The sequence below is a fragment of the Ranitomeya imitator genome, chromosome 1 (assembly GCF_032444005.1).
Source record: "Ranitomeya imitator isolate aRanImi1 chromosome 1, aRanImi1.pri, whole genome shotgun sequence".
NCBI lineage: Eukaryota > Metazoa > Chordata > Amphibia > Anura > Dendrobatidae > Ranitomeya > Ranitomeya imitator.
In genome coordinates, this window is record NC_091282.1 from 729,367,729 (window position 1) to 729,387,325 (window position 19,597).

The 19,597-nt window shown below is 43.4% G+C and overlaps 1 protein-coding gene across 6 annotated transcripts in view; it reads left to right on the forward strand.

Moving 5' to 3' along the window:
- Positions 1-19,221, forward strand: part of AP5M1 (adaptor related protein complex 5 subunit mu 1) — a 28,598-nt gene extending 9,377 nt beyond the window's left edge. For 4 of the 6 annotated variants that reach the window (XM_069733035.1, XM_069733053.1, XM_069733044.1 and 1 more), the window contains exons 3-9: positions 967-1,612; positions 12,719-12,946; positions 13,482-13,621; positions 14,189-14,361; positions 15,727-15,845; positions 16,863-16,959; positions 18,706-19,221. In XM_069733035.1, coding sequence (XP_069589136.1) covers positions 967-1,612; positions 12,719-12,946; positions 13,482-13,621; positions 14,189-14,361; positions 15,727-15,845; positions 16,863-16,959; positions 18,706-18,788 — 1,486 coding nt within the window. In that variant the 3' untranslated portion in view covers positions 18,789-19,221. The remainder of the gene's footprint in view (positions 1-966; positions 1,613-12,718; positions 12,947-13,481; positions 13,622-14,188; positions 14,362-15,726; positions 15,846-16,862; positions 16,960-18,705) is intronic. The other 2 variants (XM_069733069.1, XM_069733076.1) reach the window with 1 other exon arrangement.
- Positions 19,222-19,597: the final 376 nt, after the last annotated feature.

Genomic DNA, 19,597 nt, shown 5'->3' on the forward strand with positions numbered 1-19,597 from the left:
ATTTATATTGGATGAAAATTAGTTGGACATTTACTCCTTTTTGGTCTTGTGTAGGATTTATGTTAATCTGGAGTGTCCTGTGATATCTATCAGCAGTCTATCAATGTGGCAGTTTGCCCTTTGGATATATTTCTGCATATTTCAGTGGTTTTTCTCTCTATTAATTAGAAGACGTGCTGGTGAAACCACAGGCAGTAGGAGTTCTGTCAGCCACAAACAGCTGACGTGGCTGCTGGAGCAGGGTCCTGCAGATCTTTTTGCTTAGCCCTAGTAGAGAGGTCATAGTTTGCTTTCCTGCTTGTCTAGGGTAATATAAAGGTCATTATCAACTTCCCTGATGTTCTTGCGATCCGAGAGGTGAATTTTTTGTTCAAGACCTTGGGTTATGAGACAATCAGTGCCCCCTTCCTTCACTAGTGTGAGGAAAGGAGGATGACTGCTACTTTAGAGAGTGACGTAGGAATCAAGGTCCTCATCCTTAGTGGTCTAGGTAGTAGAGTGTGCAGGAAGCCCTCCAACCAGTCATTAAAAAATGGTCTGATGTTGCCGTGACTCCTAGACTCTAGAGTAATAGAAGTAAAAATAGTTCTTAGTAATTTTTCTTGTGTGTCCTACTTACAGAAACAGGGATGTAACTATAGTGGTTGCAGTTGAGGTCCCTTTGATCCATCCATACAAGAAGATCAATACTATTTAAAAGGGTTTTCTCAATATGTATCTTCTGGAGCACACTTCTTCTGGCCCATGGCTTCGGGGTTCGCTCCAGAAGATTGACTATTTGAACTAGTGGCATCGTCTCATCACTGTTCTGAACTGTGCTCTCAGCCAGTTACCTCTACCCCTTGTTAAAAATTAATTTTCATGAACAACTAGTTCACAAAATGTTATATTTAGCCAAAACAAAAAAAAACATAACTCCTTGAAATCCCATGTGTTGCCTAAAGACCACATCTCTGTATCCCGCAGACGGTACCCTACAGTGGAGAAACGAGCCAGGGCCTTCAACAGGACAAGCTACGTGAACGTCCCAGAAGACGCAGACCTCTTAAAAGCATTACTCCATGAACTGGGACTGACCGACGAGAATAAAAACTTTGTGGAGTACAGAGATAATTGTGCGAAGATATGTAAGACCACTGTGCACTCTCTGGTGCTCTCTGAGGGGAACCTCTGGCCTGTCCTGGCCATACAGAATAGTGACTTCATCTACGTATGTGTTCCTCTGGTGGAGCAGCTCCTGACGCCTGCACCACCACTTATTAATATCAGCAGCATCTCTGAAGCTTTTGCTCTTTTATCTGGAATTATGCAGTTTGTGAATTCTGGGCACAATACAGAGGCGGACATTTCCTCTAGATTCACCCAGCTCCCCCTCCTGGTAACGCAGGCCTGTCCTCTGGGCTCTCCTGTGGATACCAACTTGCATGCACTACCTGATAGTGGAAGCAACACACCTGCCAACCAGTCTTATAAATGTCCTGCATGGAGGACCAGCAGACAGAAGGGCAAAGCGCAAATTGAGGTTCATATAACGGAGAAAGTAAATTCCACACAGTATGACAAGAAGGACGACAGCGACACGTGGCAGGTGTATGGGACCGTCTCCTGCAAGGTAAAAGCATTCACTGTATACGGCATGTACATACATATACCCTTGTGTCTTTTACAGGTGATTGAACAATTTTGCACGAAGTTTGGCGCCGCAGATTACAATGGCAGTATCAGTTTTTCTCTATACATCTTTTGAATATAAGACATGTCCGATGTTGTCAATGTTTTTTTTTTGTGCTTTTTTTCCAAGTTGTTGGATTGTCTTACTTCGAGGGCCCCAGTAAGAAATCATTCTGACTTTTGGGGGTTTTTTTTTGTTTGTAACATCTCTCTTCATTAGTGTGCGAGATCCGATTTTCATCAATTTTTGCTCTTTGGATCAGTTTATATTGTGACCATGGCATTAGTGATGAGCGAACGTGCTCAGATACAAACCAAATGAATTTGGTGTGCTCGAATAATATGTTCAAGTCCCCGCAGCTGTTTGACAGCCGCAACATATTCAGTGATTGCCCTAACAAGCAGGTAATCCCAGCATGTGTTTTGACTGTCAAACAGCCGCAGGGACTCGAACATATTATTCGAGCATGCCAAAGTCACTCGGTTAGCACACGAGCATGCTCAGAGAACACCTTATCCCAGCATGTTCACTCATCACTAGCAGGCTTATCTAAGGTACCTGTCACACTGATACGTGTAGTGCACCATGTACTTGAGTGCATCCCAAAGGGGCAGACACTCCAGTTCTCCCACCACCAACACTACAGGGCACGGCCGCATTTTGCAAAGATGACAAAAAATCTATATGATGTCTACGTACCCCAGTAACACGAACATAGGAAATGGAAGTGTAAATTGCGACTGTTCTGTTACCTGTTGCAGATTGATGGGTTTCGCCTTGCATGTGTGGTTTTGTGTGAATGCAGATTAGATCTCCATTACGTTATCGGTGCTTATGTCAGCTAATCGCCAGTGACGTCTGCTTAATTTGCTCTTTTGCTATTCTTACAATTTATTCTCATGTTTAAGCGCTGTGATTTTCTTCTTTGTGGCCATTAGTAGCAGGGCTGTGGAGTCGGTAAGCTAAACCTGTGACTCCTCAATTTCCATGACACCGACTCCCGACTCCACCAGAATGGGCTCCGGCTCCACGACTCTGACTCCACAGCCCTTATTAGATCTCTGGCAGCTTTTAAGAAGCAAGTGTCAGCTGTAAACTCCTGAGGCAAACCACAACATTGCCTGATCTCGATATTCACTCTGCTCATTGACAATTGTTGGAAACGTGCCGCAAGCCGCCACCGAGCAAGTGGAAAAAAATCCTCTGATAGGCTCATTTCTACCACCTAAAATCACCCTGGTTGGCAGCATAACTCTTCATCTAGAGGGGATGTGCTGCAGACCGTGTACAAAAAGTATAGGGGAAAGTACAATTGTTTAGTTCCTTGGCCCATATCAAAGCTCCTTGCTTTCCTGTTTGCTGGGCCAGGCGATTCGTTCCAGAAAACTGGTTGCTGTGAAACTTTTTTATAAAATAATTTCGAGGACAGTGACTCTAATTTTTTTCTGTTTGTTCCTGAACATTGACAGTTTGGACCAGAAGCATGGTCTCACCGTTGGCCCAAACTGTGCCCTCTTCGATGCTGCAAGCACAGAGCAGCTTTGTCTCTGCAGCATCAGAGGAGCACTGGGGGACTGAAGCCAACCGGATCGTGCAATTTGCTTTAGATCAGCACTTACAAGCTCCGTTTAAAATGAGCTTGTATGAACTGCACATGCTCAGCCACCACTGATCGAGGTGGCCGGGGAGAATTAAAGAGACCGTCACCTCCAAAATGCATTTTAGATGCGCAGGATTTACTAGCTCTTTGCAATATTTTTTCCCTTCACCATGACAGCACCGCACGTGAGAGATGGCATCCGCCCCCAGGAACAGGAAACCTGTAGCAGAGATATAAGAATGGAGCGGCCCCTCTCTCCTCAGTTTGGTTTCCTGTTCCTGCAGGTGGACGCCTGTCGCAGAGCTCCTACCTCCGGAGGGATCTCCCTCTGATGATTCCGGTCCGGAGGCCGAGGTCCGCGGGGGGGCCAGCCGTACTCGGCGGCATCGCGTGCGGTGCTGTCCGGTGTCAGGCTGCTGGGTCCGCGCCATCCCTTTCCCTCGCTGGACTCCCCGGCGACCGCTCTGTGCAGGAGGCCGGTCCGGGGATAAGGGGGCGTGTCCTTCACTGACGCTGGCGCCGAAGTGAAGGATGACGACTTCCGGTCGCAGGAAGTGACGTCACACGCCGAAGGAGCCGGTGTGCTGGACACTTCCGGGCAGGAGCTGATCCAGTGGCGCGCACACCGCTCCTCTATATAATAGAGCAGCAAAGAGGAGTCGCTGGTCCTGCTCTTCAAGCGATTGCCGGGAGATGACCGAACCAGCGGTAGATCCAGAGCTGCTGATGCCTGCACCCAGAATGTCGGAAGACACTCAAGCTGCAGCGGAAGGGAAAGTCACCTCCAAGCAAAAAAATAGGGCCTGTCCACTATGTAAAGAAAAACTCCCTAGGCTATACAGCAAAAGAATCTGCCAGCCCTGTATCGACAAAACAGTTGCGGAGGAATCCTCTTCCTTATTACAAAACATTAAAACAATTATACGGGAGGAAGTTAAATCTACAGTTAAAGAACAGTTGAAACATCATACAAAGGAGACCCCCCCCTCCCCCAACAAGTGAACAAGGGTCGGACATAGATTCAGGGGATGAGCCGGGAGCCTTAACCCCCTCTGATGCCTCAGATTTAGACTCCTCAGATGAGGAGTATGGCCACCCATGTTTTCAGTCGGAGGACATTGGAAAGCTGCTCAAACTTGTCAGAACGACTATGGGGGTAGAGACCCCTAAAGAACCGCGGACAATCCAAGACACCATGTTTAGTAATTTGGAGGAAAAGAAGCGGAAGTTTTTTCCCTTCCATGATAACATAATCAAATTAATAAAACGTGAGTGGAAAAAGCCTAATAAAAAGATGTCCATCCCTCAGGCTTTAAAACGCAAATACCCCTTTGATGAGGAAGTTTGTGAAAAGTGGGATAACGCTCCTAAGCTAGATGCAGCCATCACTAGCACCTCTAAAGGGGTTGCGTTACCATTTGAAGACATGGAAGCCCTAAGGGACCCCCTCGACAAGAAAGCAGATGCACTTCTAAAGTCGGCTTGGGAAGCAGCGACATGGTCATTTAAACCCGGGGTTGCTGCCACTTGCACGGCACGTGCTATGGTCAAGTGGTTAGAGGAGTTAAGTGACCAAATCAAAAACAAATGCCCGAGAGAGAGACTTCTGGAAGCATTGCCCTCTCTGCAAGGCGCCGCGAGATTCCTAGCAGACGCCTCAATAGATTCTGTTAGAAGTGCCGCACGTGTATGTGCGTTATCCAATTCAGGAAGGAGAACATTATGGCTGAAAAATTGGACGGCTGACTTCCAATCAAAGGTCAAACTCTGTGGAGTACCCTGTGAAGGGCAATACCTTTTTGGCAAAGCTCTAGATGAGATCCTTGAGAAAGCGTCGGTCAAAAAGAAGCGGTTTCCGCCTCCTTCCTTTCCCAGGCGCCGATGGGATGCCTCTCGTTCGTCCTTTCGTGGATCTGGATATAGAGGGACCCGCGGCCGATCAGATGACAGGTCTAGTCGAGGCAGACCCTGGAGGGAGCGGAAAGAAAGGGGATTCCTTTTCAACAAACCTCCCCCCAAGCCTGATCCCAAAAGTCAGTGACGCCAGCATTCCGGTGGGGGGAAGACTCCGGCGGTTTGTCCATCACTGGGCAGCACTGCCGGCTTCTCAATGGGTAACAAATTTGTTGTCAGAGGGTCTAAGGTTCAAGTTCTCCAACCTCCCACCAAATCGTGTAAAAATGACCCAGGTGGCGGGAAAAAATCAGGCCATATTAGAAAGAGAAATTCATCTCCTCATGCAAAAAGAGGTGTTAGTAAAAGTACCCCATCAAGAGATAGGGAAAGGGTTCTACAGCACTTTATTTCTAACACCAAAACCAGACGGCTCGCTGAGAGTAATATTCAACCTAAAGGCCCTAAACCATTACATTCAAATAGACAAATTCAAGATGGAAACTTTAAAGACTGCAGTGAAAGTACTCGACCCAAACTGTTACATGGTGGTGATCGATCTTACAGATGCTTACTACCATGTGCCAATCGCTGTCCAACACCAACAATATCTAAGATTAGTGGTAAATCTGGAAAAAAAACCTGTCCATCTACAATATCAATGTCTTCCTTTTGGGGTAGCCATAGCGCCCCGTATATTCACAAAAATTATTTCCGAAGTAGCATCTTTCGTCAGAAAAGAAGATATAATGTTGGTACCCTATTTGGACGATTTTTTGATAATAGCAAAAAACAAAGAAAGTTGCGAAAAAGCGGCCGCAAGAGTACTGGAGGTGCTGACCAGTTTAGGATGGATGATAAACCTGAAAAAATCAAGGCTTGTCCCAACTCAAACTCAAGAATTCCTCGGAATCGTGTTAGATTCAGTCAAGCAGGAGTGTGTCCTCCCACAGAGGAAAGTTCAATCTATTCAACAGAGGGTACAGTCATTCCAACTACAACAGACTATCTCTCTGAGGAATGCAATGTCGCTCTTAGGAGTCCTAACGGCAACAATTCCAGCAACGCGATGGGCACAAAGCCACACACGAGAGTTACAATGGCAGATACTAGCCGAACAAGAAAGAAATCCATACAATCTGAATCGGAAAATTCTTCTATCACCAAAGGTTCAAAACTCACTAGAGGGGGCGTGGTTTGCCAGGGAACAGGAGCAGACGTGCTTGTCTGGAGCTCCTGCTGTTCCCTTGTCTGCTACTATTTGGACATACTCAAACGTGGACTATCTTACTCCCCAACCTTCATGAACATATCAGGACCAGGGGGGATGAAGAAAAATGCCGGCACGCCGACGAAATCTCCCTCATTTGGGCTCAGAAGTTCCCAGGAGTATACCAACAATGGCGGCCGCAAGCTTCCCTCTGGTGAGGAAGAAAGTAGTTCCGTGACCCAGAGCAACAGAGCGGCCGGCCGGAATGCAGCGGTCCTGCAGTCACCAAAACTGCTGAAGACGACCCAAGCGGCAATACGGAGGTCTCCTGTCCCTGCCTCTACCCCGGCACAGACCGCAAATAAGCCGGTAAGCAGTAGAGACACCGCCGGGCTCCACAGTGCAGCGTCGCGGCGGATGCACTCCACTAACAGTGCAGCGACCCAAGCGGCAGTGCGGCAGTCTCCTGTCCCTGCCTCTACCCCGGCACAGACTGCGGACAAGCCGGTAGGAGGCAGGGACCCCACCGGGATCCAGCAAGCAGCGGCGCGGAGGAGGCTCGTCACGGACAGAGCAGCGACTCAAGCGGCACCACAGCGGTCTCCTGCCCCTGCCTCTGCCCCGGCACAGACTGTGGATAAGCCGGTAATAGGCAGAGACACCGCCGGGCTCAGTTGTGCAGCATCGCGGCGGAGCCACACTTCAAATAGTGCAGCGACACCAGCGGCGGGGTTCCCTGCGCCCGCCCAGCTGTTGAAGACCGGTGGGGAAGAGGGAAAAAGACGCCGAGATTCCACTCCAGCGTCGCAAGCCCCGGCACCGCGGAGGAAGCCGACAGAGGAGACGCAAGTAACCCTGCAGCCCAGCCATGGTGGGATCCCCCGGTCACTCCGGAGCGTTCTAAGGTATGACGCTCAAGAGTTCACCCCGGGCCATGAAGGGGACGGAGGGAAGCAACCTTGGGGAGCGGTGTCTGAGGAGGGGGAAGCTGGAGAGCAACGGCGAGACCTCGCCGCTGCACTACACCCTGAGAGAGAGCAGTATGGGTGCCGCACATCCCTCCAGAACGCGAGGGGGAAGCCAGTTAATGACAAAAGAAATGACAATAAGCCACATCAGGGGCACAATTATAATGACAGCTTCCTATCACCTCCACTGCTGAACCCTATGGAGGATGAGGAAGAAGTATTATCACTGGAGGTGGGGATTCGGCTAGACACCAACACTGACTATGTATCTTCAAAAAACAAATCTTAACTAAGTGGTTTAGCAGAAATTTTTACAAAGCTGCCCCATGATCGTTTAAAAACACTACATGAGCTTATAACCTCTGACAGAGATAGACCTAAAGATCAGCCCAATACTGACTGCCCTCAAATAACCCCTGACCCTAATATGTCACAATTAGAAGAAGATTATATTCACTCAGACAACTGTATGGAAACCCCAGCTTCCTCTGATACTGACCACAATGGTTCATCTGACAACTTTGACAACGAGAGCCTATTAGGTTCAGATGGGTACTCAGTGGGGTCTAGTGACACTGAAGACTCGAGCGGACTAGATGACATGTCAGAGGCATCAGATAATAGCGACATGGAGCAAGATCAAGCTCACTATGAGGTCCCTAGCCACTCCTTAATAGACAAAATCTCAGCTTCTGAAAACTTCCCCTCGGTGAAGTTCATGGTCAATCTTTGTAAGGCTCTCTCAACATCTATGGCCTTAGCGGGTACCAGAGCATCTGAGAAAATCCTCAAAAAACTATTTAAAGACATATTCTCTCAACTCAACGTCGTTCCAAATTCTAAACGTAAAGTGTATTTAGTCAAACCCCCTGCCACCCTGAAAAAACCCGACGCCTCTAAGTTACATCATGATTCGAAGTCTTCCCATAACACAGGGGGGGAACCTACACCTACACAACCAGACCCTATGTCCAATCTACAAAAAGACATTGTCACATTTAAGAATAATCTTGCAGACTTTGAGAACTTTAAAAGAAAGAACAACTTGAAGATACGGGGAATCCCAGACTCAGTAGAAAAATCACAACTGGGTAAATATGTCTCATCCATGATATCCTACCTACTCCCCAACACGAAAGGGGAAAAATTAGTTGCAAAAACATTTAGGATACCCAGACCACAGTCTCTCCCGTCAAATCTAGCCGCAGACGTAATTGTCTCATTTTACCCTAACTGGCTGAGAGACACGTTGCTCAATGTTGCAAGGGAATCAAAGTTTGTCTCTTCCCCATACAGCCACCTGTCCTTCTATAGAGACCTGTGTAGGGATACTCTACAAAAGCGAAAAGCATTCCAACACGTCACTTACAGACTACAGCAAGCTGGAACACAATACTCTTGGCATCAATTCTCCAGCCTGAGATTTTATTATGCGGCAAAGTGGCGTACCTTCACTTCTCCAGACGAGGCGGCGGTTTTCCTGAATTGTGCGGGAATTAGCCCTCCTAAATCACCTCCTGGTCCTGAGCCCAAACCCAAGCCTAAAGGAGAACTTTGATACTCACATCACTTCTTTGCATTTAGTCCACGTCACAGCTTGTAATTGAACCGAACAGTTGCCCACTAAGTCCTCAGGTCATCGGTTGATGCCTGGGAGCCGACAGGCCCTTACATAATCTTTATTCTACTGGATAGTCTTTATGCCTTCTATATACTTACATGCTTAAATATGCTATCTCAAAACAACTCCAGAACTAACGCATTACTTGTGATTATACATTTCTACTAGACAGCTTTTGAGCCATCTATACTTGCGTATATATAATATGCTATCTTGATACAACTTCAGAACTAACGTATTACTTATGTTTATGCATTACTTTACTAACCCTTTGTTTTTAGGTTACATTATCTTTGAAGCTGCAGCATCGTCAGATTTAGCTAATCAAATCCCTTATATGTAAAATAATGACCACTATACTACTCTACAAACCTACTATGATGCTTTACCTCAGTGTTGTATATTATTACTGTATTATGTAATGGTCTGTCTCCCCTATATTTTATAGGGGTACTTTTTCCCCATACTCATATCCCTCCCTTTCCCTCCTCCCCATCCCCGTACCTACCCTCCCCAGGTAAAAAGTTTGAAAACCCAATAAAACTTTTGAAATCAAAACTCACTAGAGTGGTGGCTGAAAACAGAAAATCTAACCAACGCAGTGCCATGGTCAGTACGGGATCCAGTAGTCTTTACTACCGATGCGAGTCCGTGGGGTTGTGGGGCACACTTAGAAGATCAGGCCCTACAGGGTCAATGGGGGAGCCCAATGACAACAGCGTCCCCCAATCTGAAGGAATTATCTGCGGTAAGGCTAGCACTTCTTCATATAGGAAAAAGGATTCTAGGAAGACGTGGTGGTGTTGTCCGACAACAACACAACGATAGCTTATATAAACCGCCAAGGGGACACAAGATCAACATCCCTTGTGGCAGAGGCCAAAGAACTTTTTATATGGGCCGAAAACAACCTTCTTTCACTAACCGGAACATACTTAAAAGGGTCAGAGAATCAAGTAGCCGACTACTTAAGCCGTCACACGTTACATCAGGGGGAGTGGTCCCTGAACCAGCGAGTATTTGGGAAAATATGTGCCAGCTGGGGCGTTCCAGACATAGACTTGTTCGCCACAAAACAAAATCGGAAGGTGAAGAGGTTCTATTCTCTGAACCCAAGAGAACACCCGGAGGGGGTAGACGCATTCCTATATCGGTGGAACTTCCATCTAGCATACGCATTCCCCCCAATACCATTAATCCCGACAGTCCTCAGGAAAATTCGGGAAGACAAAGCACGAGTGATCCTCATAGCTCCTTTTTGGCCGAAAAGAGCATGGTTCACGTGGCTCAGGCGCATGTCTATCTCGGACCCGTGGATCTTTCCGGATGCCCCGGATCTCCTACACCAGGGGCCAGTTCAACATCCCCAAGTTCACAGGTTGCATCTCACCGCCTGGAACTTGAAAGGGGACTTCTGTTAGCAAAAGGATTCTCAAACCCTTTGGTGACCACATTGCTCGCTAGCAGGAAAAAGGTCACCTCAGACAAATACCAAAAAATCTGGCAAAAATTCCTAGATTTCTCGGGGCGACAATTGTCTAACTCGAGTCAACAAGTCCCGGTAAAGGAAATTCTTGAATTTCTCCAAAAAGGGTTGGAAAAAGGTCTGTCTACTAGCACCTTAAAGGTGCAAGTCTCTGCCCTGGGTGCACTGTTTGATCATAAACTTGCTGACCACCCTTGGGTCTATAGGTTCATTCGAGCCTCCTTTACTTCCAGACCCTCAAAATTATTACCTAAGGTAGCTCCCTGGGATTTGAATTTAGTTTTGAAGGCTCTAACCATTTCCCCCTTTGAACCTCTTGATTCTATATCAATAAAATCCTTGACTCTAAAAACGGTTCTCCTAGTAGCCTTAACGTCAGCCCGCCGTACTTGTGAGCTGCAAGCTATGTCGGTGAACCCTCCTTACACTACTTTCCATGATGACAAAGTGGTTATTAAAACCGACCCTGCCTTTCTTCCGAAGGTCAACTCTAAATTTCATAGAGACCAGGAAATTATTCTGCCCTCTTTCTGTTCCCAACCAAAATCCCAGGGGGAGCAAACCTTCCATTGTCCCGATGTCAGACGCTGCCTCCTTCAATACTTAGAGGCCACAAAATCTTGGCGTCAGTCATCGGCCCTCAAAGGCAACTATTGCACGGTGGTTGCGTACGGCCATTTCACTTTCATATTCTTTTTCTGGTCAAGTTCCCCCACAGGGTGTTACGGCTCACTCCACGCGTGCTATAGCCACTTCCTGGGCGGAAAGGGCAAACGCCTCGATAGAACAGATTTGTAAAGCGGCAGTATGGTCCTCACCCTCTACCTTCTTCCGACATTATAGGTTAGACTTAGGTCTATCAGACTTGTCTTTTGGGAGAAAGGTGTTGTCTGCTGTCGTCCCACCCTAGGAATCTTCTATTTCTTCCTCTCACGTGCGGTGCTGTCATGGTGAAGGGAAAAATGATAATTACTTACGGGTAATTTGATTTTCCAGAACCATGACAGCGCCGCATTAATTCCCGCCCTATCTTGGTGATGGTTGTGTGATTCACAAAAAAAAAAAATTATTGTATATAAGTAAATGTATATATGCAAAACATGTGTGTAGACAGAAGCTAACGAAAGATTATACAAATGTAAATATGATACATAACTGTGTACTAACAAAGCGGTCATCTTCCATACTCTGGAAACAAACTGAGGAGAGAGGGGCCGCCCCATTCTTATCTCTGCTACAGGTTTCCTGTTCCTGGGGGCGGATGCCATCTCTCACGTGCGGCGCTGTCATGGTTCTGGAAAATCAAATTACCCGTAAGTAATTATCATTTTCCATTACCGATGCTGACACTAACCTTTTGTGATGTCACCGATTGGCTCTACCAAACTCTGCCAATTCCCAACACTATAGAGTTTAGAGTGGATCCCCAGGCACCGCCCTGAGGTTTGTACTGTGCCATCATGGAGGATAAACCTTGTTATACGGCTGCGCATGGCATGGACTGCTTTGTTAGATGATTTGTTGACCTTTCGAATGTTTAAAAAAAGCAACAAAATTAAAAAGCACCTGCTAAAGTCTCCTGTTCTGCACAGGTTGCGCCCTGGTATTCTTATTTACTTATTTTATTTCTACGGTATGTCCAAGAATCCTTTTTTTTTTTTCTTTGCAGCTTCTGTAGCCAGACACTTACAAATAACAGATTAACCTAGAAAACCCCCCAAAATGAAGCGATTGTTCGGCGTGTTCCCAAGTGCCGCCCGCAGTCTTTTGCAGTCGCCTGTTTACACAGTTTGCTCATAGCTAAAACGTATTAAGGGCATTCAGAAATCGGTGCAGTGGGCAGTGAGTGTGGAGCCGGTGAAGGGCAGGCAGATGTTTATGCAGGTGGTGGTCAATGGACGTGGTAGGAGCCCGAGTCATTTCAGCTCTTCTCCTGCCGTTTTCTCTTTTGTTTATCTTTGTACAAGCAACATTAGCTCCGAGGGACCGACGGATTCAGCGCCACCTAAAATAATGACTCTTTGATTGCAGTCAACCTAAAGTGGCTCAAGGACTTATTAGCACGTACGGACCTACGTAAATCATTATTATTATTTTGTATTATGCAAAAGGTACATTTGATTGATTTAATGCACAATTCCCACAGGGGGTCATTGGAAGCTTGTGCTGAGTAAGTGGACGTGTGGATTAAAAGCCTCGGTTTGAGCATTTAAACAGATCTAATTAACGGCATCTTTTTTTTTAACTTTTTTTTTTTTCACCCCAAAGTATAATTTGGAAACAATCAGCCCAAATGTAATAGTCGGCTTGAATCTTCCTGCCAATGGCTCCCCCCTTCAGGATATCCTGGTCCATCCCTGTGTGACTTCCATTGACTCTTCCATGCTGATCTCAAGCAGCGTGGCTGTGACAGACGATTCTGCTTTCAACGGGCCGTACAAATTTCCATTCATTCCTCCTTTCGATTTGTTCCAATTGTGTTACTACACATCACAGGTAAATAGGGAATTAGTCCTCAATTTACATTAGTGCTCATATATATTGTGCATAGGTCTTCACATGGTTCTTATGGTTTACATACAATTTTTGTCCTTTACACTTTTAAAGATTAATTTTGTACTTTTTATTTTTTTACGTATTTAAATTAGACTTTTTTTATTTGAGTATATTTTTTTTTAAAGAAATATGTAACTATTTTATATTTGTATTTATTTTTGTATGTATTTAACTTTGGATTATTTTGTATTTTTTATATTTCATTTTATTTATGTATTTTATATTGAAAATTAGCTTTAATTTAGTATTTTTACTTATGTATTTTATATATTTAACTTTATTACTGTATTCTTTTTTGTATTTAATTTATTATGTATTTTTTATTTAACTTAACATTATTTCGTGTTGAATTTTTAATTTATTTTTTCATTTATTTAACTTTCTATCTTTATTTTATTTTTTGTTTAGTTGTCAATGTAATAATAATCATAATGTATTTTAATTACATAAACTGTTTGGGTTTTTTTTTCCACAGGTACCCGTGCCACCAATTTTAGGCTTTTACCAGTTGACAGAAGATGGACCTCAAGCACAGATATCCATTAAACTAAAGCTTCACGAGAGCGTAAAAAATGGATTTGATTACTGTGAAGCAGAAATTCCCTTTTTCAACAGGTAAGCTAATAATATTTCCACGTAATGGCATTATAAAGTATCAAATCTGGGGAAAAAAAGTATAAATTAAGATATGAATTTAATTTTTTTTATCTTAATAATTTGTAAATATTTCCAGACTTTTTATTTATTTTTTTAAATGACTCTTCAATCCACATTTAACTTTGAGTTAATTAGTGTTTTTTTTTTTTTTGTTTTTTTTTTTTCCCCCGCCCAATTCTAATACCGTAATGCATTAACTATATCAAGATACTAGTCTTCCAGTGTAGAGAATTGTAATTCATTTTAAATAATTTTTAGGAGTGCTTTTTAGTTTCACGTAGGCATAAGACAAACTATACATCTCTATCACTGATTCAAAGGCTAAAACAGTAGAACTATAAAACAATACATTTTTGGGGGTCCCATGAGTAGATATTAATTTCAATTCAAATATATAATGTAAAACAAGGACAAAACCTATTATGGATTCAGTACTAAAAACCTTACATTATACGCTTGGTTCATTAAAATTTACAACTTAATTTTTTTCCTTTTATTTTTTTATTAATGCTATCAATGGGACAGTTGGGGGAAAAATAGAAGAATAAAGAAGCGAATGTGTTACTACATTACAGTCCTTCAGTCTCCCATCACTGATCTTGTGTATTACAGAGGTCAGATAAAGCATTTTGACCATAGAATAAGCCACGGGCAGCTTGAGTCATCAAAAGAAAAGAGTCTTCTAGTTTGGGTGATAGGTAAGTTTTTGCCTTTTTTTTGTTTTTTAATAATGCTATAACTACGTAATCCAGCTCATTTCTGTTGCAACATCTAAAGAAAAAGTATACAAAACTAACATAAAGAATCCTGATTTCTAAGGTATTAGAGAGGTTTTCTGGAAAACTCCTCCAGCTGAATTTTAAGTGCTTTATTCATCCTCCCCGGGTCCAACACGGAGTCTCTGATGCTGCTCCCGGTGTCTGTTATCGTCTGCAGTGCCGACCTTGTGTCAGCAATGCTGCAGCCAATCAGTGAGGCACGAGCTGCATTTATAACTGATTAGCTGGAATGTCAGCGGTGGAGACTCCGAACTGGACCCAGATAGGGTGAGCGAAACAGATGTTTGTTTTTTGTTTGTTTGTTTTTTAAAACAAACTGCAGCAACGGCATGCCTTGAGGAAAAAAAATGTCCAAATCTGATTAAAATGTAAGCCTCCACCGAGAAGAAAGATCTACGTTGCAAACATACTACTTTTTATATTTCATGACTAAATGGTTTTTATTTATTTTTTAACTCTTTTTAAATGGGATATCTGTGTAATGCATGCATGTGCCGACTCCTCCAAAGAGGAAGAGGCTTGTTATTGTCACTTTTCACTTTTTCTTTAAAGGGAACCTGTCACCCCCAAAATCGAAGGTGAGCTAAGCCCACCAGCATCAGGGGCTTATCTCCTGCATTCTGTAATGCTGTAGATAAGCCCCTGATGTATCCTGAAAGATGAGAAAAACAAGTTAGATTATACTCACCCAGGGGCGGTCCTGCTGCGGTCCGGTCCGGCGCCTCCCATCTTCATAGGATGACGTCCTCTTCTGGTCTTCACGCAGCGGCTTCGGCGCAGGCTTACTTTGTCTGTTCTGTTGAGGGCAGAGCAAAGTACTGCAGTGCGCAGGTGCTGGGCCTCTCTGACCTTCCCCGACGCCTGCGCACTGCAGTACTTTGCTTTGCCCTCAACAGGGCAGACAATATACGCCGGAGCCGCAGCGTGAAGACCAGAGGACGTCATCGTAAGAAGATGGGAGGCCCCGGATCGGACCGCGACGCCCATCGGACCTGGACCACCCCTGGGTGAGTATAATCTAACCTCTTTTTCTCCTCTTTCAGGATACATCGGGGGCTTATCTACAGCATTCCAGAATGCTATAGATAAGCTGCTGGTGGGCTTAACTCACCTTCGATTTTGGGGGTGACGGGTTCCCTTTAAGTGTCCTGTATAGGGAATTTTAATAAATAATAATGTTCGATACATAATATTGTAGATGTTCATTGGACATATTGATTTGCTAGTTTCTATATGATTTGCTTATTTTATTTATTATATATTTTTTTGTGCAATAATCTTCAGGCCAGAAGTTTCCAAAATCTTTAGAGATTACCCTAACAGGAACTGTGACTTTCAGTTCGGAGAAACATCCCAACGACCCAGTGGATCCTATTTGTGTTGGAAACACAGCTTATGTCAAAGTGAGTTAAGAAATTTGAAGGCATGGTCACTTTTTATTATATCTATTTGGTGGTAAAAATAATTTTTACCTTTGCAGCACATTCAACTTTGACGTGGTCATAAATCGTCTGAGAGAAGCTCAGAAAAAGACCTATAAACTATCTCTCTTGTCAGAATGCCATAATCGGCTCACTGATGGATTCTCAGTTAACTCATTCTGGCTAGTCAGTGCAACACAGAAGCTATGGAAGGGAAACAGTGCAAAATTTTTAATGAAACCCAATTGCAAAACTTATTTTTGGCCACAAATGCATGCATTTAAGTAAAAAATTAAAGCGCTGTTGATCAGCAGAGGGGACGAGTTTTGCGATTGCAACTGGTGAATGTCGAGAGCTGCATGGGGTCAGTAAAAAGTCTATAGGACCATACACCTGTGTGTGCGTGGCTTCTGTGTCAGTAGTTTCTGGGATAATGCATTTTTAAATAGGAATTGGTTAAATTTAATTTATTTATTTTTTCAATACACAGAAGGCAGTGTGCATTTAATCCAGAATTCTAGCATTAAACAGTTTCTTCCGCAGTTCCTTCTTTTTTACGGGGCAATTGTTTTAAAACATAGCGAAGGAAAAGGGACTTCATAATAAAAATGTGGCTCAGTGGTTAGCACTGTATGGTATCTCAGTGGTTAGCACTGATGCTTTGTTTCACTGGCGTCCTGAGTTTAAATCCCACCAAGGACGACACCTGTAAGGAGTTTGTACTTTCTCCCCGTGTTTACGTGGGTTTCCTCCATGTTCTTCAGTTTCCTCCCACACTCCAAAGACATACTGATAGGGAATCTAGATTGTGAGCCTCAATGGGGACAGAGATGACAATGTCTGTAAAAAGCTGTGTAATTATTGGCACTATATAATCACTTAAAATAAATGAGGTTAAAAACCAGGAAATTTTGGTTACACTTCTACAATGTAGGAGGCAGGATTTATTCTTTATGTATGTGAATGTTTATGGCTGCTAACTCCAGATCGTGTCCATAGCTTTTATACAGAATTCCAGACTACAGTCTGACGGGATGTTACACCGACCAGCATTCGATCCAAGTCTTCTCAACGGCAAAGCCAAAGATTGTGACCTGTAAGAGCCATTTTATATTAACTCTTGATTGTTCTCCATTTTTTCGTGCTAATAGGCAAGTCGGCAAAGAGCATAAGCAAGATTTTCTTAACTTTTGCTTCTACTGCAGAATATACAGAACGTGTTTTGTGTTTACATTTAGTTTTATTAGATTTAAAAAAAAAAAATTCTTTATTAGGGTGGTTTCACATTTGCGTTTTTTTTTTTTGCGGTAAAAAACGCAAAAAAAGCATGCGTTTTTTCCCCCTATATTTAACATTAAAAACGCATGCGTTATTTTGTATGTGTTTTGACACGTGTTTGCAACGCATGCGGTTTTTTCTGCATGCGTTGTGTTGCAGAAAGGCAACATGTAGTTTTTTTTGGCGCAAAAAAACACATGCGTTTTTTTGCGGCAAAAAAATGCATTGCTGTCTATGTAAACGCATGCGTTTTTAACCACATGCGTTTGCATGGGTTAAAAACGCATGCGTTTTTTTTTTTTTTTTTTTTTAAAAACACACTGATAAACCACCCCACACCATAAAATTGATAAAGGGATCCTAACCCTAATCCCTTTAAGGGTAGGGTTAGGGGTAGGGTTAGGATCCCTTTAGGGTTAGGGGAAGGGTTAGGATTCCTACCCCTAACCCTACCCCTAACCCTAGCTCTTTCTGTTTATAGTGGGTTTTTTACTTTATTTTGATGATTGGCAGCTGTCACACATTTATCTGCATGCGTTTAAAAAACGCATGTAAACGCGTCAAAACGCTGCGTTTTTTCCACCACATGCAAAAACGCATGCGTCAAAAAAGCGCAGCGTTTGCACGTGTTTACACCATGCGTTTTTTTAAAAAAAACGCATGCGTTTTGAAACGCAAGTGTGAAACCAGCCTTAGATGAACTGAATGGAAGTAAATTAATGGATACAATTCTGGAAGTCAGAAAATGGATACATACAGGGGCTTTATCTGTTGTACCTGTAGTACAGTAGAGCGATCATTATAAGGTTATTCCTCAGAAAAAAACAGTTATACCCACTCTATGCAATAGGGTATACTTGCTGATTGCTAGGGGTCTGTCCGCTAGGACCTGCAGTGATCCTGAGATCCGGGCTCTTGAACCCCAAGACAAGGGCTCTGCAGAACAACGTCTTGAATGAGGCAGAAGTTCGCATGCTCAGCCTCCACTCCATTCATTGTCAACGGGACTGCGCTCGGCTATTTCGGACAGTCCTATTTGACAGCTAATGAAGCGGAGGATAAGCATGTCCACCTTTGCTCCATGAAAAGCAGCTTCAAAGCTACGATCTCCGGATTGCTGAGGGTCCCAGTGGTCCATCAATCAGCAAGCTATCCCCTATCCTTTGGAAAGGAGAGAATCTGTTTGGTTTAGTCTATTCTTAAAATGGAGATGACCCTGCTCATTATCTCCCAGTCTGTACAGCGAAGCTGACAGACTATAGAGAACAACGGGATGTTCATTGTGATTGGTCTGGTGGTCAGTGTATATAATGTAATATTTCAAGATTTATTTTTTTTATCTGTATAGTAAAAAGTATCACCGAAAATTTAAAACAAGTTTATAATAAAAACCTAATTTCAAATTCTATGTAATTTTCTAATGACACTTCCCTCCATGCCAATACACTACAGTTTTACCTGTTTGAGCCACCTTCATTAGTTGAGGCTAGTGTAATGGAGGGGGGGGGGTTTACTTACTATCCCCCGACCTGTATAATCTCGCACTCTTTTTTTTCCTTCACAGCGCGAGAACTGATCTCGGCAGATTACTATATCTGGAACTCCAAGGCTCCAGCACCTGTCATGTCCAGATCGTTCTTTGATTAATGGTCCCATTAAAAACGGAAGGACAATAAAAGAAACTTTAAATCTCATTGATTTACATAATTTCATGTCTGTAAATGTTAACAGGCTGGACTATTGAATATTTGCATTGCTGCATGGTGACCAGTGTCTGACCACCAAGAAAGACTTTTCTCCCAAGGAAGAGTTTTCAACTTTCAGGATTGATTGTTTTCACAGTGGAGACACGATTTCTGAGTATGAGTGCTTCTTCTCATTTGTAACATCCATATTATGTGTGCTTTTTGTAGGCTTCACTTCATGACAACTTTTTAGCTCAGAGTTTACTTTTTGCATCTGCTTTATGGACTGTGGGTTCTCTATGTTTAGAGCAATGGCATGCACATTGAAAAAAAGAAGACACCAGGTGCAGGCTAAACTTGGAGTAGATCCAATTAAATCATAAATTGGAAAAATTCTCCTCTATAGTAGCCGATGTGTGCTACGTGGTCAGTTGCTTTCATTACTAATCATATTTAGAAGTCAAAGAAAGATCTATGCTGTACTAGGAACACCACCGCACAGAATAATCACCATCTATTAAATCTCTATACATTATCCAGATGAGCGCAGTCTCACCAGAGATTTGCTTGAGTAGCCAAACTTGTCATGTCAACCCAATTTCATTTCTTTAGTGCATGTTTTCCTTCTTCTTCTTGGTTTTTTTTTTTTTTTAAATCATGCCCATGTGTTTTCTTTAAGTTTTTAAAGGGGTTGAACAACCTATTATTAATTGCCCCTGTGTGTTGCATAAATGATAAAAATTATTCTTGAGCAGATTGATTTGTGGGACT